Source organism: Podarcis tiliguerta (genome assembly GCF_965153285.1).
Source record: "Podarcis tiliguerta genome assembly, chromosome: 1".
Lineage (NCBI taxonomy): Eukaryota > Metazoa > Chordata > Lepidosauria > Squamata > Lacertidae > Podarcis > Podarcis tiliguerta.
The window spans coordinates 99,969,671-99,996,142 of NC_139534.1; the positions used below are offsets into that span (position 1 = coordinate 99,969,671).

Sequence of the window (26,472 nt, forward strand, 5' to 3'; positions counted from 1 at the left end):
ATTTTGTCAAGCTTGTATTTTCCTGGTACTGAAGTTCTAGCAGAAGTAAATGAACAAAATAACCAGGAGAATCAGACACAGTAAAAAGAAAACAAAACTTTAAAAATCTACTGTTGCTGTTAATAGACTATACAACTAGCAGTGGGAAAGGAAGGCAATGCTCAAAACAACATGCTGTTTTCCACATTATGCAGCTTGCAGCTTGCCAAAAGAATAAAATTCCAACATAAAGTGCAGGAATGCTGCACTCTAGTGAGAGAATGAAGTCACACATCCAATCCATCTATGTATATAAACTGATGCATCCAGCTGCACTATATTAAAATGACTACCTCCTTCCAATGGTTTATTTCCTAATTTCTTTTATTTTTTAAAGGATCAGGCTGGGTTGCTTCAAGGTAGTTCTGTGCATCTTTAGAAGAGAACTGATTCCCATGATGTACCATTTGCACATACAACTTTTGCTGTCAATACCAAAGGATCCAGGACAACTAACAGGAACAGTGCATAAGCACAAACCTTGTTCAAACACCACATACTAAGGGTTTTGCATGGCCAACACATGAATATCAAGGAAAACCTCATTTTTTTTTTATTTTTTAAGATAGAACTGTCCTTAAGATAGGATTTTCTTTGTTTCAGGGAATATTTTAGGAACAAATTTGGGACTGATGTTGAAATTTTGAAAACATCAGAACATGTACCGTATTTTTCGCTCTATAAGACGCACCAGACCACAAGACGCACCTAGTTTTTGGAGGAGGAAAAGAAGAAAAAAAATATTCTGAATCTCAGAAGCCAGAACAGCAAGAGGGATCGCTGCACAATGAAAGCAGCAATCCCTCTTGCTGTTCTGGCTTCTGGGATAGCTGTGCAGCCTGCATTCGCCCCCATAAGACGCACACACATTTCCCCTTACTTTTTAGGAGGGAAAAAGTGAGTCTTATAGAGCAAAAAATACGGTACTTTGATTACCAACGCTAAAATGCTGAGCTTACAGCATTTTATTTCAGGTGGTGAGCAAAGCACAAATAATTTCCACTCAACACTGGTGCAATATGTTTAGATAAGGACAGATTTTTTTTAAAAAAATATTCTCAATAAAGTAGAATTAATAAAACTTCAGAGAAGGGTATCATTTACCAATTTACCTTATTGTTGCTTAATATTTGCTACGCACCACTGTTATATTATTAAGCTTTATAATCAAGTAAACATACAAAATCTGGGTATTGATTTCTGTTATACAAGACAAAAAAAGCTAAAGGACTAAAGTGGTATTCTTTTGCAAATCCATGTTGCCCAGCAACAATGGCATCTAAATGGGTTTGGAGGGGCTATACAAGTGTGGTTTTAAAAGAAAACCTTCTAAAAATAAAATAAGTAGGTGAATTTGTTGTACCTTCCTCTGCTCTTGCACCTTCATGATCAGTCATTCTAGAAGAGGGTGACCTAGATTGATTAATGACTCCTGAAGGGATGTGGGGTAGCTCATCATCGCCCAGATCAGCTATCATGTCGTGCAGTTTAGTCCTGTTGACCCCTGTAAATTAATGTCAGCAGCAAAGGTTCATTTGATTGCCACCGCTTGACCTGACAGCCATTTACATGCCCAGTTTGCTAATCAATATTATTGTTTGAATGTAATCTCGTTATAAGACACATGATGGAGTGTGTGTGTGTGTATATATATTTACATGATGTTGCGTTGGAAAATGAATTAAGATCTCTTTTTTAAAGCATTCCAACTTGTTCTTTGTGTAATTGCTATTTGCTGTGCTTAAGATAAAAGAGAAGCTTGAATGTTTGAATTCCCTAAGAATGTAATCCTTGAACAAATGCATATTAATTATATATTGACAAAAAAAATCCAGTATTTATATTAAAAGCTAGCATCACCAAGAAAGAACAAACTTTACCAAAAGAAGGGACAAAAGTAAAGGTGAATAGGTGGCTGGGAGGCAACAAACTGTTAACTTTCCCCTTTTGTGTTTTTAAATAGGTAATTGGGCAATTTAAAAATATTCATTTATCAGTTGTAAGAAATTTGATAAAATAATTATTGTATCTGGAAAGTTGACTTCAAATTAATACTCTGGCCTATAAAGTGCTTTAAACTAAAATGAGTGCAGAATCTCCAAAGAAACTTTCATAAATAATAAACCAGAATCATAGATTGAAAATCAGAGAGATAGGAGGTGGAGTCTCCTCAGTCTGCTTTTGGCCAACAGAACTACCAGCTCTTCTTCTTAGCCAGGTAACCACAAGTCCTTCATTACAATAAATAAATTTCTCAATAAATTCTAAAACTACTCTTTTCACTTCAAGTTCCCTACGCATCCAAGTTTTATCACTAAATAAAACACAATGTCCTTATATTACAAAAGATGGAGTTATTCTACACAAAGCGAAATAAAGGACCATGCCATTTACTGACACTCTAAAAAGTGCTAGATATGCACATACCAGGGTTGCCAACACCCCTTCCATTCCCCCCACATTAACTCACTACATTCCCCTTCCCACTCCATGCAACTGCTAAGTTCGCTTTTCACCTTCCCAACCCCATTTCTGATGACACTACTACTCACGTCTATTTTGTGGTCCCTCTTTGCACTAGTTTTCACTTTTACCCCGTGCCCATGCCTCCTCCCACTGTCAGTATGTTTAAGTGACAAAAGACAAATCAGCTTTTAGTTACTAGACCAAAATTATGAACAGCCCTTTCCAAGCCTTTCCACCCTCACCAAGCTTTTAATGCTTTTATCTAATATTGAAACTTTTATCATCTCTGCACTTTTCTGAGACTATACAAGATATGATTTTTTCCACTTCTATACTGAGAAAAAATGATGGACAGTACAAACTTGGAAGAACACAGTTGCTCTTGGGACAAGGAGTTGAGAGACACCTGTAAGCATATCTGAACAGGGAGATCAACAAGAGGAGAGCTGCAGAGTGCTATCCTGCAGGCTATAAACTCTAAAGTGCTAATCATTTTAAAACCAGGACCTTGAGTAATCATGTCTGTGTTGTAAATAGAACACACAGCCTAGTCTTATGGCAGTTGCCAACTGTCTCAAGAGAAAGAATGCAAGAATGCTGGCAAAACAGGGAAAGGAACTTTACAGAGTGGGTAGAATCAGGGGGTGCTCAATCATACCCTAAATGCTAGTTTCTAAGGATTTGAAGTGGGTCTCACTTTGCCCACTAATTCTGTCTGAACAAAGAGATGATGTCGGATATGGGTAGAAACAGAGATTACTGTGTTCCACGACAGGAACTCCATAACTGCTAGGATTCTTAAAGGAGACCTGAAGCCCTGTGTTATGAAGTGGTGCCATCTTTACTTGGGAAATGTGGCACATCTGAATGTTCTCTGAATTCCAAGAGTGTACTGTGAACAGCACTAACAAGAATAGGAGTGTGAATGAACATATTTTACAAGTCAGGCTACCCAATTGGTGAAACCCAAGAGCAAACTCTGTACTTGTCACATTGAAATCAATATAGAACTGACGTAGCATCATGCTATCTTCTACCTATTAACATTTTCAGAGGCAGTCACTGGAAGTTCCAACTATTTGTTATGTAGAGATCAAATCAGAATGTGAAGAACCATTTGTGTATTACTGTTCTAGTACAGTTGCATTCTTTGTGGGATTGGCTGCCTTGGTTCTGTTGGGAAAAGGAGGGATATGCATTTTTATATAAAGACATTTTTCTTCAATAAATCAGATGCATCCTGTTGATTTTTTTTCTGTTGAAAAGCCTGAAGTTATTTTAGTAGCTGCATCACCTGGGAATATTACAAGCAGAGGACACTGATTCCCTAGCACCAAGGAAAACAGCTGTGCCCGTAATATCCAGCTGTTCTGATTACTAAACTCTTGTAGAACTTGCTCTACATTTTTTGGTTTTCTGTAGATTTGCAACATGTACACCATTTCATTACTATTTGTGAGGAAATAGACACGTTACTGCAGAAACGGTTCATTAGTCCAACATTTTATCCTATATACTTTAAATATATATGCTGCAAAATAGTTTGATGTGGAAGCAGAATCTGTCTCCAAACATATATTGCAGCTCCATAATAACTTTACAACAGACGTCTCTGTATTTGTCAGCACAGGATAGAGTTATATAATGGGCATGGGGCATTTCCTGAGGAGGCAAGAAAGACCCATTCAGAATAAAGTATTTAGTATTGGATTAAGCATATAATGCAAGGAACATGCAACACTATTTTTAAAAAAATGAAAAAAATGCATGCACAAATCTATTTATAGTGTTAAATGTTTGCATACAAAGCCAATCTAGCATCAATATTTTGCTACAAGAGTACAAAAGATATGCTTTGATAACAGCATTCCTATGCATGCATTTGTGGAAGAAAATCTCACTGATGGGTTTAACTTCAGAGTACACAATTATAACTGGGCAACAATGTCAAATCTACAGACTGATGTTTATATCTAATGCTGTTTGTGTGTGAGCAAAACAGATATTTGCTTTCCCTTTCTCTCTCCCCCCCCCCCACAGACCTCCATGCACCCTCAAAATTTGTTTCAGAAGTTTAGTGAACATTCTGAAGCAGATTTGGGGGCAAGGGGAGAGGAAGTCTGTTCACACAGTGTTGGATTTGCCCCTTGTATATATTTTACATTTCTGCTTCTTCTGCCTTAAGTCTACTTTCTATCTTGACCAAAGTTTATCTGGCTAGGCAGCATTTCTCAAACCCTGGCTTAAAAACCCTGGCTATGTTCCAAGTCCTCCAAACTATTGCTGAAGAATATGAATGAACAGAATTCTTGGAAACTGATGTGTTTAAGAATCTGTGGACTGGTGAACTAATCCAACACTGCCTAGGATGAGAACTAGAATAGGACATCTCAAACTAGTTGGCAGGGCGATAGCAGTTGATGTGGCTAGAAGCTCCGATCTGTTCCTTGCCTTTCTGCAGCTTCTATGGTTATCACAGCAGGTTTGGTGATTACAGTGCTAAATATTTGCTCCTGGGAGGAAAGTATCTCTATCTATGCTGCAGGATCCTTTCCCCATTTCAAGTTCATACTGTGTGTTCCACCACTGCCGAGTTTGAGAATCACTGAGATTCTCAGATTAAAAAACGAAAGCCTGCTGCAGACTCTTGTCATCCCAGTAGTGTTTGAGGGAAGAAGATGCTGAATTTATCAACCCCACACTCAGCATGGTGAAAATTAAGCTACAAAATTAGCTGCCAGACTTGCTTGATCATCAATAGGAGCAACTCCTTCTACACCAACAACTATCCTTTTCCCAGAGTTCTCCATGAACAGCAGAGAAAGGATAAAACTCTTACTTCTGGATGACTATTGCAGAAGCAGCACAAGACTCTTTGTGCTGTTGGCAAAGCCACAGACAAAGCTCAGCCCCTTTTGCTCAGGTTCCCTTTTGCTACTTTCATTCTTCAAAGTCAGCACAAACTGGTAGAAAAGATATTGTCCCTCCAAACCCTCTGCAAGCATGAGGATTTGGGGGACGGTTTGATTCCCACTTCACTTCATGTGATATTTTAGCAGTAGCAGTGTGAAGTGCAATGAGATATGGCTCCTCCCAAGTCCTAGTACTAGTCCTTAATTAGTAGGCCAAGCCAAAATCTGCAGACTGTTGTTAGAAATACCTTTCACAGACAGAAAACTCTCTTGCTTCCTCAAAGTCCTTTTAAAAAAACAACTCTACTAACTTTGGCAAACAGACAAAGGAAGACACAACACTATTAATTTGTCTCAGGTTTCAAGTTCTCATTTTCTTTCCAAATTGTTCCTAAGGAACGCTGAAGCAACTGGTCCACCTCCTGCTCCCTTCACCAGGTTAGCATATTTAAATTTCATTTGAGATATAGTTCTGATTTGCATATTTATGTTGGAAAGTTAAAGTTGGTTGCCCCCCAAATAGCAAAGTGTTAAAATGGAGCAGTAAAAACAGAATACATTAAAAAAAAACCTGTCAAAATTCAGAATCTGCACTTACTCTTTACCCCTTTCTTCCCCTTTCGTTCCTTCTTGTACTGTTCCTTCAGTTTACTTATTAGTCCCTGGTCTACATCCCAAACCTCAGCAGTTGGGGACAGGTCATCTTTGTCTACATGCAGCATATTATTGAAACAAAAATAATCAGCAGTTGGCAATGCAAGCTGTCTGTGAGTGTTATAGGTTAATCATCAATACAAAATGTTATTCAGTTACATTTCAGTATTATAAAGGTGCAGTTTGTTACTGTTTTGCAAAATGCTTCCCTTTTGGTAAAATGAAATATTCCCCACACATTATAATAATTTGTCAACAGTAAAGAAGAAAAACTTCTTTGCATTCACTGATATGAAAAAATTAATGGATTAACGCTAATATATGAAATTACTGCATCTTTAGTAAGACAATATTAACAAATTATTCAGCCAGACTTAAATAAGCAAATCAATATTTTCCATGCAATACAACTCATGAATGTGCAACTGAATTAAGTGTCAGCACCATTTTGTTCATGAAAACTACCATGCATTTCTCCTCCGGTCTTGCTCTACATGCAATAATATCTAGTAGTGCTAAAACACATCCAAATCATTATAAAGGGAAGGTTTTCTTTTGTTTCAGGTTATTAAAAACATTAACGAAATTCACAGTGTTTCTTTTTTCCTTCTTTTAATTAAAAAAGTGCACCAGTTCAATGTATGCTGTAACTCAAGCAGTCACGACAAATTCAAGGGGGGGGGGGGAGTGATGGAAGAATAGGCTTGTCTACATTTATAATTTAAGTAATGAACATTAAAGCATTTATACCCAGATTATAAAACACATTGCATAGAACTTCCACTGAAGACACTGAGTCTGTATGAAATAAGCTTGGGTATGGTGTTATCTTAAAAGAATTAGCACAGGCACACTTAGTTGAGAAAGCTTGTAAGGAAACATAGCCCACTTCCACTCTACAGCAAGGTCAATAGATGTGTTCTGAGCATATGAAATATACATATTTTAATGAACTAGTAAATCATGATCCAAGGTGGATTTTTGTAAGATTAATGCTTGTGCTCTACTTACTTGGAACTAATCCCTATTGAACTCAACAGTACTTACTTCCAGGAGCAGTCAGTGAGGAGTGGTGGCACCACACAGCTGGTCTCCTCTAAGAGGCAAGTGAAGTCAATGCAAAGTGGGCAGATCAGTGGAGTCTAGAGGCACTGCAACTACACCTGGAAAGCCAGGTGTGCAGCTGTGCTCCTCCTCACTGCCTTACTCCTGCTCCTTTCTAAGTATATAAAGGATTAGGTTGCAACTTAGAAGTCCCCAGCCAGCATTCCTATTAATATAGTGTAGGCAAGCAAGCATAAGTACCCGATTTCTTTCCTACACAATTAAGTACTTTTTTGTTTTATTCAGTCTCTATTCCTGTTTACGAGATAGTTCACACTTCCAGGATAATACACATTATAAGCTTAGGAGTAAGTGTGCACTTCCTTCTCTGACTATCTTACTGTGGGAAGACGTTGACTAGGTAACTGGGAGATTCTGCAAGATCGAACCTGGCTGGGTTCAAACAAACAAAAAAGAGCCACTATCCACTATCATTTGGCACTACATCCAGCTACTTATGAAGGAGCAGATAGCTGGTGATGTAAAATTACAGGGGTCCACACCTGATTTCATCAAAACAAGAAGTGTGATCTGAATACTCTCAAAAGTTTTAACCAAATGTTATATTATTTCTGCTTCAAGTGAGTAAGTTATTTAGGTCAGGTAGAAAATCAATTTAAATGCTATATTTAATAATAGGTGTTCAGAAGGACACTTTAATGTTGCTTCCTCTCTACTAGAAACCAACCATTAAATTAAATTATGATCATCCCCACCTGACTATAGGAATAATGCTTACACACTGGGCTTAACCGTGGTTCACTAAAGGAAGACTGCATTTTTATAGCTGCCTGAGCATGGGATAAAGTTGCATTAAAAGAACACAAAAGCTGCTACTAGAAACACCTAAGGAATGGATCCCCAAGAAGCAATTCCAATTGGTGGCAAACATACTATTCAAGTATCTGCTGAATAAAGTCTATTACAACAACCAATACCTGTTGGCAGACAAGGGAGCAAGCATGGACTGAGATCATATGCTAACTGAATGGAATGAATCCTTTTGCAATATCCAAGACTTTTCTTGCTGCCACAAATTATTGGGGAAAGGTGCTAGGACTTCACCAAGACAGCAACGTGAAATGCACAGGGTGGATGCTGAAACGAGTTTCTTCACTTCTCTCTCCCCTTTGTTCCTTACACTGAATAGGTAAGTAAATATAAAGGTAAAGGACCCCTGGACAGTTAAGTCCTGTCAAATTTGACTATGGGCTACAGCGCTCATCTCCACTTTCAGGCAGACAGTTTTCCGGGTCATGTGGCCAGCATGACTAAACTGTTTCTGGTGCTGAGTACACTAAGTACTACCAAAGGAATGGGAAAGGGTCACAGCTCAGTGCCAGAACATCTGCGTCACATGCAGAGGGTCACAGATTCAGTCCCCAGCACCTGCCAGACATGCTGGAAAGTACTTCCTGTCTGAAACCCCAAAGAGCTGCTGACATTAACTATAGACAAAACTGTGCTAGATGGACCATTGGCCTGACAGATTCCTATGCTTTTATATTAATAATGATACAATTCTAGTTAACTGATCAAATTTATCTGATTTGTAAAGCCTATGTTCTAGTGATGAAGAAGCAGCTGTACTTAATTCGAGTTCTTCCCACCCGACATGAATTAGGAAAGAGTCAATTTCATTAGATTTTGCTCAATTTTTAAAAAATAAAGGATTACGGTAACTCCCTATGGGCGGATTTATGTGGGCATCAAGAAAACAATCTGAAGTGGCAACACATTCAATGGCTTTGATCTTAAGAAGCTCTTACATAAAGGGTCTGGCAGTAGGAGACCTTTGTTTCCCTCCTGAGAACTCACTTTCATTTTTTGTCCCAACCTTGAAAGATGCTTTAGAAAACTACTGAATACAATCTTTACAACAAGAATAGGTGGTTTGGAAGATCCAGGCACTATAAAAAAACTCTTAAAACAGGGCCAAACAAGTATCCAAACAAGAGTCCAAAGAATAACAACAGATGGGGAGGCATGCAGTGGGAGGTGAAGCCAAGCCTCAAGGGAAAAACTTTTTAAAAGAAGGAGCTGGAAAAATAAAGCAGCTAAAAACAGAGCTGTGAAAAATAGGGGAGATGTAGTTTAAATTCTTTCTGGATGGGCAAGATGAGAAAAATCAACTTCTGCCCTGAGTCAGATAGGAAACTAAACTGAAGAGATGAGGAGTACAAGCAAATTACCTGAAGAGCTTCCTGCCTAGGCCAGTTGGAAATATTAACCCAGTTGTGACTAGTTCCCTTCATCCACCAGGAGAATTTCACTGAGCACAAGTATGGTTCCTCACCCAGTGGAGGGGTGAAAAACAGACAATACTAGGAGAAAAGGTAGATTGCTGCCCAAGTGGTACTTGAACCCTCATTATCAAAAATAAATAAATCGCAATATAAATGCTGAAACAGGCACAAGTAACAGATGTGGCAGAAACCCCCCTTAAAAGAAAAAGCAGCAAACCCAACAGGAAATTTTATCTTTGCATTTCAAATGGTATTGCTAATAGCTGGAGCCAAGCTTCACCTTTCATATACGGAAAGGCTCCTTATGCCCATAGACTGCTTTTGATACAATGGCGAAAAGCTGCTTGCTTGCCTGACTGACTCTGCTGATTTCTCCCAACCTCTGCAGCCCCCAGTGCCACCTTCCTACACAGCTCTGGAGGGTCCCCCAAGCCTCTGGAGCAGTGTCAGAAGTGGCACAAAGAGCTGCAGACAAAGCAGAGAACCTCCCACCTGCTGACAGGAGCACCCCTTGAACCAAACTCTGTTGACTGCAGGAAGGGCATGGCTGGGACTGCTGAGCTTTTCAGTGTCTGCCTCCTTTAGGTTTCCCATTCTGAGGTTCTCAGAAGGGCCAGAGGTCAACATGAAAACCATTACACAGCTGGGAAGAGCTCATTAAGACCATATTGCTAAAAAATGGGAACAGTTGCCTATAAGTGATGGGAAAATCTAAAAGATCCAGGAATCTGGACAATGATTGTGAAGATATGGCATTATGAAATATCAAGCAGACTGAACTGGATCAATACTTTTTGACACCTAAATAAGTATGGCTCTGCAGTTTACAATCCCAGTGGGATGCTCTCGCCAGCATAAAGTCTGGAGTCGGCCAAGCATCTTGGCATAAGACTTGTTCTATGACTTTTAGATAAACATCTAAACAGTGGTCTAATTTTTTTATATAAATGGTGGATCAAATTAGTGTTTGATCTTTCTATTTCAGCATTTTGAACTCTTGATTGAAGTGCTACAGCTAGTTCAAAAAGAAAAGTTTTATGTTGTAAAGCCAAGTTTGCTACACAAATCCAGTTAAATTAATCAAAGTACAGAAACTTTTTAGCATGCTCATCAACTCAATTTCTAGGACAGCAGAAAGTGGGGAATGACCCGTATATTTAACATCCTGGGTGCTTTGAGCAGCAGAAGCCTACATTGTTAACAGATTATAAAGACTTTCAGCTCTACACTTCCAAATAAGCAGTCACAACAAACAACAGGCACTTTTGTAGCCTTTTGTTATATGTGGAGTTCTCTAAATTGGGGCAAGCGAATTAAATTCAGGAAATAAATTTTACTATTTGCAAATTAGGGAATAAAAGCACATAAATAAGAGCTGTCTTTGCAACAAATAGCTTACTTTATATTACACAATACAGTGATCCCACTATAGTGATCCCACTTTGGATACTTTGTTTATAACTACAGGCACCTTGCTATCTATCTTGCTTGAAAGTAAGTCCCATTGATTTCAATGGAACTTCCAGGTAAGCATGCTTTTTTAACTATTTATATTATTGCATTATTTTAAAATTCATTATATATTCTGGGGGGAAATAACCAATTTAGAATACTAAGCTGCCGGTCTTGCCAACAGTAAATGCACCATCTGCTTCCAGTATTAGTTTATCTTAAACAAATAAAAACAAAACAAATTACTTATTTAAAAAAACCACCCAAATGATTGGAAATTTTATTATCTGCTTAAGCAAGGAAAGAATAGAAGATATAGGATAAGAAATAAAAGGTTGACCACCAAACTTAGGCTAAAATTCTAAGAAATAAGAGCACACAGGGAAATGGAATACAAGGAGAAACAGATGTCATACTTAAATCTGAATACATTTAGACTTTTGTAATTAAAGAGTATGAAATCTACCATTCATTCTTTTTTCTTTCCTTTTTTATAGCATCTGAATACCACAAATAATTCAGTTTTTGGTTTTGATGCATATGTGCGGGCACACAGAGAATTATCTTTAAGTTTCATGTGATTCTTTCTTTACACTTCTTACCCCATTCTGTCCCATCTCCTGAACTCCTTGCCTCTCCGGCTCCCTCTCCATCTTCTGCAGTTACCAAGAAATCAAACTCTTTCAAGGCTTCTTCTGTGTCTGGATCATCTGTTAGGTCAGCTGCTAGCCCTTCATTTCCAATCTAAAATAGATCGTGACATAATCAGTTTTAGGGACAATACGCTATGAGAAACCATGTTTTTTAGGTTCTCCCCCAAGATTGCCATTTGGTGTACTTCTGAATACAAATATCATTTTGTCTAAAATAAAGAGCAATGCATTAAATGTACTTAATCCATTACACGTGTTTGTATAAAGGGGCTTCTTAGTTTATTTTTGTTTGTTTGTGTTATGTATTTTGGGTTGTGAACTACTATGTGAAGTTCAGATGATGGGCAGTATACAAATAAAATAATAAATATGGAAGGAGATTAAATTGTGCTATTACTCTACAGCTATGTATATGAAGTTAAAATCTGCAAGGAATTGTTTTAGTGCTGATAAGGAGACACACTATCTGAAAACACAGGTTTGTGATTGTAGTAGAGAACCCTTTTTACTATTGATGCCTCCATATTATTAACCCCTCAAACACTCAAAATTTTCTTCATCTAATCAGTTTGGTTCTCCACCATTGGATTGGCACGATGTGCATGGGCATGGGGAACCAGACACACTCCTCTCCCAACTTAGAAGGCGTTCATAAGCTATTGTTTTTACTTTCCTTTAATTGCTGTGTTGTCTGGTGCAACAAACTGTGATGAAGGCTAATTTCAAGCAAGACAACTTCAAACCACTGTTTTAAATCTGGCTTGTTGAAGCTCACCGTAACTAATTTAAATCACAGTTGTTAGACTGGGCAAAACAGGAAACCACGTAGAAGCAGATGCATAAGCTTTCAAACTTCTCCTGTCAGCCACATGAGAGGAGTTCAAGGCTCACTGCAGCTTGTGCATGTAGCACTAAACTGTGGGTTACTGTGATGTGCAAAAGAAATGGTTTACTTAGTTCATTTATACCACCCGCTTTCCTCAAAGATGTTCAAGATAGTGCACCTTGTCATCTCCCTCACCATATATCATCTCCCTCACCCTATTTATCTTCACAGCACTGTGAGGGAGATTAGACTAAAATGGAGATTACCATAGGCCACCCAGTGAACCTCATAGCTGAGTGGAGATTAGAACCAGGCTCTTTCCAATCCTGGTTCAACACTCAATCACCATGCCATATTGACTTTCAACCATCTGAACAGATATAAGGGAGCATTATATGTTCTACATTTCAATACATTATGTACCTATTCCAGCCAGTTATTTTCAGCCTGCTTTACCTCAGTTCAGGGAAGCACTGCAGAAGTTACAGTCTTAAACTCTTCAAGTAGGTTCAATTAACTTTATTCCAAAATCTGTTGGATTACTAGCTGTGTACTGACAGTGGTAATAAGATGACCCTATCTGTGCTGTTGGGTTGAACAACAGAACAATAAAACTAAGACTTTTTTTTTACTTTGTGTTTTTTATTTATCCGGTGTTTTTCTTTTCCGTCTGCAATATCTTCTATCATGTCACTCTCTTCTTCTTCGTCACTATCATCTGCATTTTCCAAGAAATTAAATGTTTCAAGAACATCACCAGGGTTCCTAAAAGAGAAAAATATTTTCAATGTTGGTAAACAGCTATGGCTGCTTTCTGAATTAAGATTCCATGGTCAAGAAAACCCTTTTAAAAATCTCATTGATATACACAAAGACAACAAGGAATGTGGGATTTCAAAGATTTCTAGCTAAATTTTCAGATTTTTCCTCCGAGGATTTGGCACAAAGAACAGGTATTTTTTAATTACTGCCTCACCTCCTTCCACTTTTTTATTCTCTAGGAAGGCAGGGCAGTATGTTGCTTTTTTCTCAGTCTGTAGCAGGTTGTCTGTGCCACAGTTTGAAGGAAGTGGTAAAAAGTGTCAGGTCTAGAAGACAGCAAAAGCAGGATGGTTGCTTCTAGTATCTCCAAACTAGACCAAAGATCCCCTGAGGAAAGTAAGCAGCAATTCACATCCCATGAAGGCCCAGAATGCTTCTCACTTGAAAATAGAAGCATCCTCTAAGTGAAGAAACACATCTTGGATTTATACATATTACGATTATCACTTTCTAATGCAGTAGATTCTCGTAGATAAAAAGGATGTCAATTTTTAGGTACTGTATAGACATCTGCTTCAGACAAAAGACAGGATATAAGTTTTTAGAATGAATAAATAGCATTGCATTGCCTACCTTTTATTGTCCTGTCCCTTTTGTTTTGATTCTCCACCATTAAGAATCTGTTCCAAATTTTTAGTCTCCACTGAGCCGTTTGGTTCTGAACTGGAAAGCCCAAGTAAAGACCTCACCCTCTGTGACCGTACATCCAATATTGTATCTGTGTAACCTACTTCCTGAAGATACCTAATGAATAAGAGTGAACGCATTATCTTTGCATATATACACAAACGCCCACATATCTAAATAAGATGTGCTTTACAAGGATTTACGGTATCAATACTGAATTGTTTTGGGTTTTTAAAAACAAATTACTGATTTGCACTTGCACTTCCAAGTGTTGCTTCCCATGCAACACTTCCCCATAAGAAAGACATATTTTAAAATACTTGCTTCTATGTGTATAGGCTACCATAAGCGATCATAAGACAATCTCAAAATAAAATAATACAGTATATATAAATATATGAAAAGTATACAAATGTAACACTTACTGTCTTAATAACTGTCTGCCTTGCTTCCAGGTTAGCTGACTATTATGAGGTACTGTAGGAACCTCTGTATCTTTGGTTTCTTCTGAAATGCAAAATAACACTTTAGTAACACTTTCCCTGCAAGTCTTGTACAGAATGCGGCACACAGAATAGTAGATTTTACTTATTCTATGTCCTGTCAATTTTATTTTGATGAAGATTCTGCTCCATTAAGGATCTGGTTTAGTCTGTGGGGTTTGTTTTTTGTTGTCTTTAAGAGTCATTTGGCTGCAAAGTGGAAAATGAAACAGTGACAGAAAAACTAATTCTATTTTTTAGTTCTTATGTTTTTTATCGCTTCTGATTGCACGTAAGGGTTACATGTTTGAATGCTCCCCAGTTAAAAATGCATGGGAAAGCAAGCATATTTGGAAGACTACGCTATAGCTTCTGAAATGCATATACTCCTGCTATGCCAACTTTCCATGTGAACGTTTGTTTATACATGGGGGATGCACTTAAACCCTGAGATAGTAACAGCCAAGGAATTTTTGCTCTTACTCCATACAAGACTCCGCTTTTTCAAAAACTAAAAAGATACTTTATGGACCTGTTCTTTTTTATCTTCCCCAGTTTTTCCTGAGGACTTTATACTTTTAGCAGAATATCATTTGTGAATTAGCACACGCACGCGCACACACACTCTTCTTTGTTTCTTGGAATCTCTGCTTTCCTATTTTTACAAATATCTGGATATCACACTATTAGGGCCATCTGAAGGAGCGTTTCCACACACACCATCATTCAGCCCAGATACTGAGATCTATCTCTGATTTATAATCATAGTTATAAATCATACTGAAAATTAATCACAGCATAAAGACAAAGCCATACAATAAAAACTAGCATAGAAATAAATTCACTTGGAACTGTATAAAGATACTGCTTACACAGTTGGGAAGGGATTTCTCTTTATATAAAAAGTGAGCAATAGAAGAATTTAAAGTAAATTCAATGGTTGCAAATAGTTACCTGATTCAAAAGTTGGCATTTTCAAGTCACCTTGGTTCAATTCTGTGCCATATTTTAGTTTATGGTATTTTGCCCTTAAAAATTAAACATAAACATATTGATCAGTAATGAAAATTAATTCCCTCTGTGTTTTCCCACTGCATTGCATCTAAAAGCAATGCTCACAAAGACACTCATGCAAGGGGAATCCTTGTCCCCTTCTTCTCTCTGCAGCCCCATAAAGCTTCTTCTATAGGTCAGGGGAAATCTTTCACGAATGGCCTCCACTCTCAGGAGAAACTTTCCGGGGACAGAAGGGAGGAGGGCAATACAGTATGAGTGCTGCTTCAGATGCAACATACTACAAATTAATATTCCTGTTAAGTACATATCCATAGCAGCTATTTCTGGCAGTTGGTGTTCTCTAAAAAATAAGAACCACAAATGTACAACGGAAAAATAGTTTTACCTCATTTCTCTAACTGTAAAACAGACACACGTGACTCTGCATACAGCCTCCAAAATTTTATTTCATGTAATGACCTAGTGAAAAAGGTAGGAGTACCAAAAGAGTCACCCACTTCCTAAAACAAACAGGAAATTGTAATCATTAAATGACTAAGCAGATGTCAGGCACTGAAAAGCCAAGGGAAAATCTACTCTCAGTGGCTCATCTAGGCCAACATTCAGTTGTCACAGTGGCCAACCACAGGTGCCTGTGGAAATCTGCAAGTGGGAGAAACTCTCCACTCCTCCACAAGAGAACTCTCCACTCCTGCTATTTCTAGCAACTGGTATTCAGAAGCATACTGACTCCAATGGCCATCACGACCAGTAACGCTTGATAGGCCTATCTTCCACCTTCTTCCACTATATGTTATGTGAAGAAGTATTTTCTTTCCTGAGTCTATCAACATTCAGTATCAATGGATATGCACAACATTGAGTGGTACAAGAGGAGAGAAAATTTTCTCTGTCCACTTTCTCTATGCCTTGCATGATTTTATGAACTTCTATGTCACCTCTTATTCAGATTTTCTCTAAACTAAAAAGCCCTCCATCCTGCAACCTTTCGTCACAGGGTACCTGCCCTAACTCCCTTGATCATTTAGTTCCCTTTTTCTGAACCTTGCAGTTGAGCTACAGCTACCCATCCATTTTGTTTCTATTTTAAATGCTGTGTTTGAGGATGGTTAAGTATATGCCAAACAGGGCATTGTTTGAACCCAGTGACTTCCTGCCTTTCATTAAAGAGAGTAGAAGTGTAGAATTCTTAACTGATGGTCTAATCATTTTCTGCTTGCACAACTATACTGCATTGAAGCTCTGTAGCCATGAAGGCTTGGCTCTCTTGCATTTTTAAAATTTTCATTTCCGTAAACTCCTGTTATTCCTGTAAGTCTCAAGCAAGCATGCTTCTTGTACAAGCTTGCAACTTCCCTATTAAGTCAGAAAATGTTACTTTCCCAAATTGTAACAAAAGGTCTTTTCCATTTCCTTTAAATTACAACTTTTCAGAGATCTCACTGCTTCTGTTCAGTCAATAGATACTGTTTTGCAACTGTCATGATCACTACTGCAGCAAAATTCTTAAGCTGGAAGCATTCACAATAGTGCTGTCATAGGAAAAAGGGAGGCTTTCCACATATCTGAAAAAAATGGAATGTCACATCTGTGGGATTTTAAATACAATGTCCGAGTATACTCATAATCTGACATTGTTCATCCCATCAGGCTCCTTTATTTATCACATCTGTGACAACACGTTACAGTAAGAATTATTATAAGGCAGAAAAGGCCCATGGATTATTTTCCGTTAATCAAGACTTGGTAAGTTAAAATACTTTACATTGCATACAAAAACACACACATAAAAGTGGCCGCCAGTGTTGCACAGGCAGATTTTCACTTGCAGAATGGGACTTCCTCTTCCTCCTTTCCTGCACAGCACCCAACATGCCCCCCAAAATGTGATCTGAATGTCAACAGAAAAGAAGTCCTGTTGTGCAAGCAGACATCCACTGCACAATTAGGTGGCTATCTCCCTAAGAAAATAGTGCAGTGTGGAATTCAGAAACAATCCCAGCGTCTGCAACAAAAAACTGATGGCAGAAATTGCTGATGTGAGTTGTCAAAGCACTTCAAGTAACAGGAGAGTTTATTTTGGGCAGATCCAAGTCAGAAATGAGATTTTGCCATGCAAACATTAAGTGGATTGCTTTCCCCCTTTTTCTTTTAGTCAATATATTTTCTAACCTGTGGCCAATTTCCTTACAGGAAATGTACATTTTAAAATATCCAACAAATTTCTCAGATTAGAGAATTGGTACACATACCTTTCTTGTTTTAATGCATATTCTAACATTTTTATTCTTCTTACTAAATCTTTCTTCAAGTTTTCTTGACCTTTTCTTTCACCTTGCAAAAATGCGATCCGAGCCTGAAAACATAAAAGTCAAATTAGAATTTTCAATTCAAGTCTCTTGTTCACATATATCATCACTGAATGTATATTCCTGCCAGAAGTTTTCAAGGCATATTTCCAAGTTTTATTTTTAAAACTCCTGTAATAAACAAACAAATAAACAATGAGTAAGAATCAATATTAGTCATCCTCAGAACAGACCCACTGAGCTCAATGGACTTAAGTTATATGTGACCTAATAGAAATTCCTGTTTTGTGAAAAAGTAAAATGATTTAATAGTCAATTAGTCTGATCAATTTCAACTGATGTTACTAATCTGCAAGGTGTTGCAATTTTTAAAAATAATAATAATAGGATGCCAGTAACAGCACTAAAAATAAACCAAACCATTTTAAACACACATACACACACACACACACACACACCCCTTATTTCCAATAAATTCCAGTAAATCAAATTCTACAGTCAACATAAATGTTCTTTCAAAACCCTCTGAGAGATTAACCAGCTTGTCAAAGATTTTGCATTATTAATATAGTTGACAACAGAAGGAACAGGTCTGCACACGACTCACATATAAAATGTAACAGTAAAATCTGGATCTATTGTGTTTATCCTGCATATGATATCCCTAAACCTGTGCTCTATTCTTCACTTTGAAGTGACAGAAATGTTGCATTTGAAGCGCAGCCTTGTCAAATGCAACATTATATTCTGGGAGAAAACATTATACTCTGACACATAATTAGAATGTCCTTTCCATATAGGATCATTTGTATCTACTTTTAAAGTCTTATGAAACATTTATGAAAATGGACCAGAAAGTATTCATTGGTTTGGATTCAGAGGTGCACAAGAAAAACTCCATTATTGTGGAATTTCCTCACACCTTCAGCCACTACTACTACTATAATTATTGTTATTGTAATTATTATTAATTTCACAATACAATAAGATAACAATTACAAAAAATAAAAACAAGAGTCTAGAGTCCTCTCCTAAAGTCAGTTCTCAGCCCCCACTGCCAACAGAAGGTAGCAGCCCCTCCCAGCTTTTACCTGGCATCTTTCCTTTCTCCTCCTAACCTCTCACCCTGGAAGACCGACATTACCCTGTCTTCCACCCATGAGTACACAAACCCTGGAGCTTAAGAAAGGCCCTAAATATATCCACTGAAAAAAGAAAGAAGGAAAAGAATGTGAAAAGAAGAAAAAAGGAAAGGAAAGAAACAAGAAGAGAGGAAAGATTGGGGGGGGGGGAGCAAAGGAAAATAAAAGGAAAAAGACAAAAGGAAAATAAACATCAGAGAAAAATTTAAATGCAGGAATCACAACTAAAGCATCCGTGACAGATGGCCACCCAACCTCTGCTTAGAAACTTCCAATGAAGGATAGTCCACCACCTTCTGAGGGAGTCCGTTCCAATGTCGAACAACTCTTACCACCAGAAAGTTCTTCCTAATACAGTGAAACCTCAGTTTTCGAGCGTCTCGGGAGCCGAACGATTCGGAACCTAAACTCCGAAAACCCAGAAGTGAATGCTTCCATTTTTGAACGTGCCTTGGAAGTCGAATGGCTTCTGAGGCACGTTTCTCCATTGAAACTGCCAACCGCCCACTGTGCCTCAGTTGTCGAATGTTTCGGAAGTCAAATGGTCTTCCTTAATGGATTACGTTCGACAACCGAGATTCCACTGTATTTGGTTGGAATCTCCTTTCTTGTAACTTGAATCCATTCATTCAGGTCCTACCCAAACTGTAGATGAAAATTCTGTGCACCTTATTAGCAGCCAGGATTTCCTCACAACCCAACAAAATGGCTACAAGCAAAGTAAAAAGGAATTTAATTTCCTAGAACAGCAATGTAGCTGGTGGAAGAGTATTTCAGAGTATTAAACAGAACACCAAAATGGCTTTTTCTTTGGTGGCGACTACAGAGAATGAATAATCCCCCTATGAAGATAAGGCAGGCACTGATAGCTAAATGCTTCTGCCAATAATTAAAAATATACCTCTTTCCCTGAACTTTCCCCAACTGTTAATCCCACTTCCTGGCATTTCTGGTTACTTTGACTGATACATATTTTTATTGAAAAGGTTTTTGTTGTTCTATTTAATTACATCCTGTTTTATTATTCTGTAGACTACTCTGACATTTCTTTGAAATAAAAGGCAGTATACGAATAATTTTAATAAACAAAACACAGTTCCAGAGGTAACAGCTAAGTGCCAGCCAGCTAAATCCACAGGTTCTCCTCCCACCAGAGTGACTACATTAACGACTGAGACACAAGTGGGTTGTGATATATAGCTAAGGAGAAGAAAGAAAAATCTGACAGTCAGCCTACTTTCCTGTCATTGTGCGGAGGAAGAGTGATCAACTGCAATCTGCTCAGGTAAGTTGTACATAAAAATGTACACGACACAATCTGAGTTATTAACCTTAGTCTATATTGAGAAATGAGTTTTACTTTCTTACCACTTTGATAGTACATCACTGTTACCATAAAAATTAATTAGTCAAGAATGGCCACAAAGCAATTAGAAACGCACCAGTGATTTTCCATTATATGGCATGTTATCTTTCTTGGTAGGTAATATTCCAATCTGATATTAGGCAAATATACATGAAATCGTGTGGGTGCTCTACTTATATTGGAATCATTCATGATGCTTAAGCCATGTGTATTTAAAATAGTCTAGTTCTACCACTGAACCTGTTGTATATTTCCACCTGCCTATTTCAAAACGTAATTAAAAAAAACAATGTTAAAAAAAGGATAGTGAAAATAGAGCCATTAAAGTGACTGGTATGTAATTGTACCTGTCCCAGCTACAAAACAATCTTAAGTACGCTTTGCATGAATCAAGAAAACACTAGAAGGCATCCATCAATAAACATATAGAATTAGTCTGCAAATTCTCTATTTACCAAAAGTAAATCCCACTGAACTCAACAGGTGATGTTCAATGTGGTACAAGCAGAAGTACCAGGACATCATCTTCCTCCATTCCCTCCTGCAGCACCCTCCCAAATCAACTCCAGATGTTCTTCCTACTCTCCACAGCAGTTTTAGGGGTGGTGCAGGAGGAAGAAGAGGAAAGGGAAGTCCCATTGCACAAGTGTTCTGCTTGCAGATGGACAAAACTGTATGTCACCCTGGGACTGCCTTCTATCTAAATAGACATATATAGGACGTGTTGCTACTAGATTTATTCACAGCACTGGTTATTATTTCAGCAAAGTACACCAATATTTTTCTAAAATATAAAAAATGAAGACAGAAATAACTATTATAAAACTAACTATTATAAAATATAATAAATGAAGACAGAAATAACTTACGAAGAATTGCTATGATATAACACAGCTTAACACAGCTTATAAATTCCAAAGACTGCAAATTGTCTCCCTTTCTACTTCTGGTGCTGTGGAATACAGTAGTGCCTAGAAACCGTGTTTGATTATCCTTCTTCAATCAAGCCTAAGCCAGGCTGCAGCTGGAGAAAGCAGGATATCTGGTGACTGTGTTCAATGCCCCTTCCTCCCTTCTTCAATGGAGCCTGATTCTCTGTTTGTTTCAAAGTATACAACGGCATAACATGGCATTAATAAGTTTGAGCGAGGCTCTCCCCATAATAATTTATCAATCGCAACACTATTCTGAGAATGAGTTGCACAGATACTTGTGGAAGGACTGAACAAATGTTAAATGGTCATAACAAGGAAACAATGTCAGTCCTATGAGAGCCATGACAGTGTCCATGCTTCAACAAAAATTAATACGGTATATTTTTTCCATCAGTGGGATAATGGTGATTTCCTCCAAGAATAAATTGATTAGGATGGTGTTAGGGGGAAAGGTGGAACCAGAGAATACAGACCACAAGATCTCTAGAAATTATAATATCCAGGAAAGAGTGAGCCAATCCTAGACCTTCCTTTCTCTAACATTTCTTTGTAAGAGTGCTTGGAAACTACAATCAGTCCAGAATGGTATAACCAAGCTGTTGACAAGGGCAGCTGATAGAAAGCATAAAGACTCTGGGCTGAACTCAACGTGCTGGTAAAGATCTCTTAACTCCTTGTTTGGAACAGTGATATCTGAAGGACCACCATCTCTGATAAGACGCTCCTTGCCTACTGAAATCATTAGTATAGACCCTACTGTGCATCACAGCATCACAGAAATGTGCCTTCTGGAGACCATGCTGAGAGCCTTTTTAGTATGTAAGACTTGGCTCTAGAACTCCCTTTCCAAAGCAGGCTCATTTTGCCCCCTTAGGGAACAATTTTCCATAAGATGGTCAAAAATGTTCCTTTAGGGGAAGGTTTCTGGGCCAAAAATGGTTACTCACTTTCTTATTTATTTATTTATTTATTTATTTTAATAGTGGTGGTTATATTTTTTTGGTTACATGTAATATCAATAATATATCAATCAATATTATAAGGATATTACATGTATCATTGAGACTGTATTGCTTTGGATGATCTCAACCCAAGGTTTTCCCTGTGAAACTGGAGCTCCGATGCTTATTACAGAATTCTTCTAAATGCAGCTTGCTTACAAAGTTGGTAAAACTATGAATCTGAATGAGGAGAGCAAGAGCACAAGTTGGATTTATTCAAGGATTATTTGGAAGTGCTGTTTAAGTAAGCAAAAGTGCATTCACACATCCCTTTATGCTTGAAAAGAATGCACGATCAGCTTCTGGACTGCCTGTATCGCTATCATACACATGGGTTCTACACGCTAAGTCGTAACCCTCCCCAACAAATTTGATATGACACCCCTTGCTACTTTCTTATATCTCTCACAAATTTAGTTTTCCATCATGCATTATGTAAATGTATCAGCGTCATATGTGTTAATTATAACTGAAAGCGAAATGTTAAAAACAGCAGCAGAGATGACAGAAAAAAGAACAATACAGATATTGTGTGAAGGCTGACAGTAGAACAGCTAATGTCAGTTTCTTATGCAACAGGGGACTTTCCTACGGAGAACTGCACAGTCTTGATTAAAGGTGGAATGAACTGTTTTTCTCACATAAAGTAGTCCAGGAGGGCAAACAGCTTGTACAAGAGAGTTCAAATAGAAACAACAGTTTTATATGGAAGACAATGGTAAGTATTCAGAGAAAAATCTCTACACAAGATCCGATGCAAAATCAAGTTGGTCCGCATTTCAAATGCTCCCAAAGTGGCTTTCTTCTGTTACTGTTTTTAATAGTTATTTATTGTAAATCACTTTGAGGAAGGCATGCGATTATTTTGAAGCAGTGTTCCTGCTACAAATTCAGCAAGTTTTAACTGAGTGTGAAGATGCATTGCAAATTTTTCATCTCAAAAGGAGCTGAGTGAATCAACAGGATAAACGGACACTCCTTCCCTTTTCAAAACCACTTGTTCATTTGTGGGGGGTTTTCTGTACCGGAATCTAAATAATATTGAAAGCTTGTTTCTGAAACTCATTTACTTCAAGGATGTAAGTCTATTCCAACAAAAAATTGTTATACTGTTATACAGTGGTACCTCTGGTTGCGAACGGGATCCGTTCCGGAGGCCCGTCCGCAACATGAAAAGAGCGCAACCCGCAGCGGTGTGTCTGCGAACGCGCGGGTTGCGATTCACCACTTCTGCGCATGCGTGAGTGGCGAAAACCTGAAGCAACCCTTTCCGGTACTTCTGGGTCGCCGCAGGACATAACCTGAAAGAACATAACATTAAGCGGACGTAACATGAGGTATGACTGTACTCTGTAATAAATTTATTTTGTCATTCCCACACCATGACCACCTATGGCACATCAATGAAAGGAAGAGACTAGACACATGCCACAGGAGAAAGGAGCATGAGAACGCCAGCTACATTAGTTATCCTAATCAGAGCAAAAACTGTGTCTCTAATATGAGCGGCACAAAGTGCATCTGTAATGCTGCATTTTATTTATTATTTCACTATTCTTACAACTACTTATACTACAAATACAACATAGTTCTCTGGGAAGTTGACAAAAACAAAACATATACCAATACTGTTCAAACTGTTACGGAGCACAAATGCCAAAAACTTTTTTAAAAAATAAAAATAGCAAGGCTAATCTAAAACTAGCCTGACTACGGCATCTAAAAAAAATGAAAGCAATATAAAATCATCAACAGAAAGAGGGGAATGGTGCAAAGATCTAGCACACCAGAAAGATGTACCCACTATGATTAAAACTGAAATTAAAAGTCCTGGGAGGGGAAAAAAGGTATTCACATGATTCCAGGAAAACCACAATCCAGGCAAGGCTTTCTGGAAAGATCATTCCATAAACTGAGCGCCACCACTGAAAAGGCCCTCTCCCTAGTAACCACATTGTTCACTTCATTAAGCAGATGATCCCGAAGAAGAGCAGCTGATAAGGATCCCAATGGAAACTGCCTGGAAGAGAGAGCAAATGACCATGTAGAGGAGTAATTAATACCAGTTCCAATAAATAGCCTGGCTGCTGTATTATGTACCAAATGACGTCTCAAGAACATTTTCAAAGGCAGTCCCAAATACAACACACTGCAGTTTAAGTCTTAGTTTAGTCCAGTCCGTTACCTAGTTTAAGCACTTGTTCAGAACACTCACTGCTTCACTTGGATTAGATGAAAAGGAGATATAAAGCTGGGTGCCAGCCACATATTGGTAACACCTCAGCACACCCACAGTGGTTTCTAGTGATAGAAATTCCCCAGGCGCCAGGACAGTTATGCTACTGGCGCGGGTCCAACTGCAACCACTGGAAATCTGTGGGTGCCAAGTTGGCGACTGACATCTCTATCTGGCTGGCCCTTACTGCTTTCTTAAGCAGGCAAGCAGAAAAGCTTATTTATTGCATTTATATCCCACCTTTTTCTCCAAGGAGTACATGGCTCACCCTCCTCCCCAGTTAATCCCTACAATGACCCTGTGAGGTAGACTAAAGCTGTGACTGGTCCACGGTCACCCAGTGAGCTTCATGACTGAGGAGGATTTGAACCCTGATGATGATAATAATTTTTTATTATTATTATTATTATTATTATTATTATTATTATTATTATTCCCTGTCCACTACCAAGGGCACCACTACCAAGAAGGCCCAGGTCCCAGTCCAAGACTCAAACCACTACACCACACTGGCTTCCTACAGTTCTTCTGCTATGGGGCAGCTATATAAATTAAGTAAGTAAATAACTATGAGGAAAGCAAAGTGATATATTTCCCTTGAAACTTAAATTCGTTTTATTCTGGATTGTTTTACAGTATCTGATGTTTTAATGTGTTGTAGAAGACTTTTGAATTTTTTCTTTAAAATCTAAAGCGGTATAGAAATGAAATTAATAAATATCACCACAAAAAGGCACCTAGACATTTCGTTGTGACGACTGTAACCTAGGTTTAAGATCTCATTTGGCGATTAACGTATATGTCTGAGTTTCTAACACTGGTTTCATGCAGTTGTTGAATAGCATGGCAGATAAAACAAAGCCATATGAAAGCCCACAGCATAACTGTCAAGAGGCTGAACAATAATTCCTGGGTACCATCTTCTAGAACTGAACTACTAGATAGCAATAAAACTACCAAAACACTGTACCTCCAATCCCTACTTTCCAAAGGGAATTTTATTCAGCAAGCTTCTAGTTGTGACCAGCACCAATAACGCAGAGAAAGTGTGAAAGACCAAGACATGTGGATTTAAAACCAAACCAAACTCAATTCCAGTGGCGTCACAGTCTCAGTATTAACACTGAAATCACAAGGTACCCCCCTTTTTTAAAAAAAAAAAAGGCTCTGAATATGCTTTGTAAATGAGATACTATTCTTAAACTTTACACCTGTTCTAGTAAACACCCTTCCAATTCACAAATATGGTAATTCATAGACAATGTATCATGTTCTTGTTACCATGATTAAATCATTAAGTTGTTAGGGCAACACCCCCACCTCCCCTGGAGCTACTTAAGACCTGTGGGAAGGCAGAAGAGCAGAAATCAGGACAAGGGAGCTGGTCATATCAGCTCCTCAAGTTGGCTCCTGAATGTTTTTTTAGCATGTTTATTCCAATATTATAAATTGTAAAATACTTTGTTACCTTGTTTTGATATTATATTCAAGATGCAGCATCAGAAATGCTTTGTACAAAAATGTTGCTGATTTCCAATTCATATAAAAATACCACGTCAAACATATCCAAGAAGTACAGTCATCCTCTTTGCAGGTTCTATCATCTTTGTGGCTCAGTCATCTTGGACTCAACCAGTATATTAGCCTGAGAAGGGCTGTAGTCAGGATGCGGAGAAGGGGATTTCACTTTCTTCTCATGCTGCAACCCATCAACTCATCTATATTCCTTTCAGACTGAACTAAGATAGTAAGGGTCTCACCACAAAAACTGAATAGTGAAGAGAGTATGCAGTTTCGCCCAACTCCCTTCAAGAAATACCAGTTTCCACAATTAACCATTTATAACCAATCTAGTTATGTTTATTACTGTCATTCATGATATTGATGTCCCAAAAATATATTAATGCTTATTTGAATAACTGTGATTCCGCTTAATTGAAAGCCACCTCAAAATCCATTAACTGCAATGATGTTGGGATTACACTTCGTTGAGATAAATATTTAAAACACATCTAATATCGCCAATTGTCTTTTTAAAACCATATTGATCCTTCTCCACATAGAACATATTTAACCTTTAGCTAAGAACATCATTTAACCAGTATATCACATAACTTATAAACTCAGCATTAAAACTATAGGAAACTAATGAATTGCTTTATTTTAAATACTGTATAGTTTTA

The 26,472-nt window shown here is 37.9% G+C and overlaps 1 protein-coding gene across 5 annotated transcripts in view; it reads right to left on the minus strand.

Moving 5' to 3' along the window:
* Nucleotides 1–26,472, minus strand: part of STRN3 (striatin 3) — a gene marked incomplete at its 5' end in the record, with an annotated part of 43,448 nt that overhangs the window by 10,411 nt on the left and 6,565 nt on the right. For 2 of the 5 annotated variants that reach the window (XM_083452535.1, XM_083452538.1), the window contains 8 exons: nt 1,403–1,543; nt 6,016–6,126; nt 11,476–11,617; nt 12,985–13,117; nt 13,748–13,918; nt 14,227–14,308; nt 15,238–15,311; nt 17,553–17,656. In XM_083452535.1, the coding sequence (XP_083308661.1) occupies nt 1,403–1,543; nt 6,016–6,126; nt 11,476–11,617; nt 12,985–13,117; nt 13,748–13,918; nt 14,227–14,308; nt 15,238–15,311; nt 17,553–17,656 (958 nt within the window). The remainder of the gene's footprint in view (nt 1–1,402; nt 1,544–6,015; nt 6,127–11,475; nt 11,618–12,984; nt 13,118–13,747; nt 13,919–14,226; nt 14,309–15,237; nt 15,312–17,552; nt 17,657–26,472) is intronic. The other 3 variants (XM_083452536.1, XM_083452537.1, XM_083452539.1) reach the window with 3 other exon arrangements.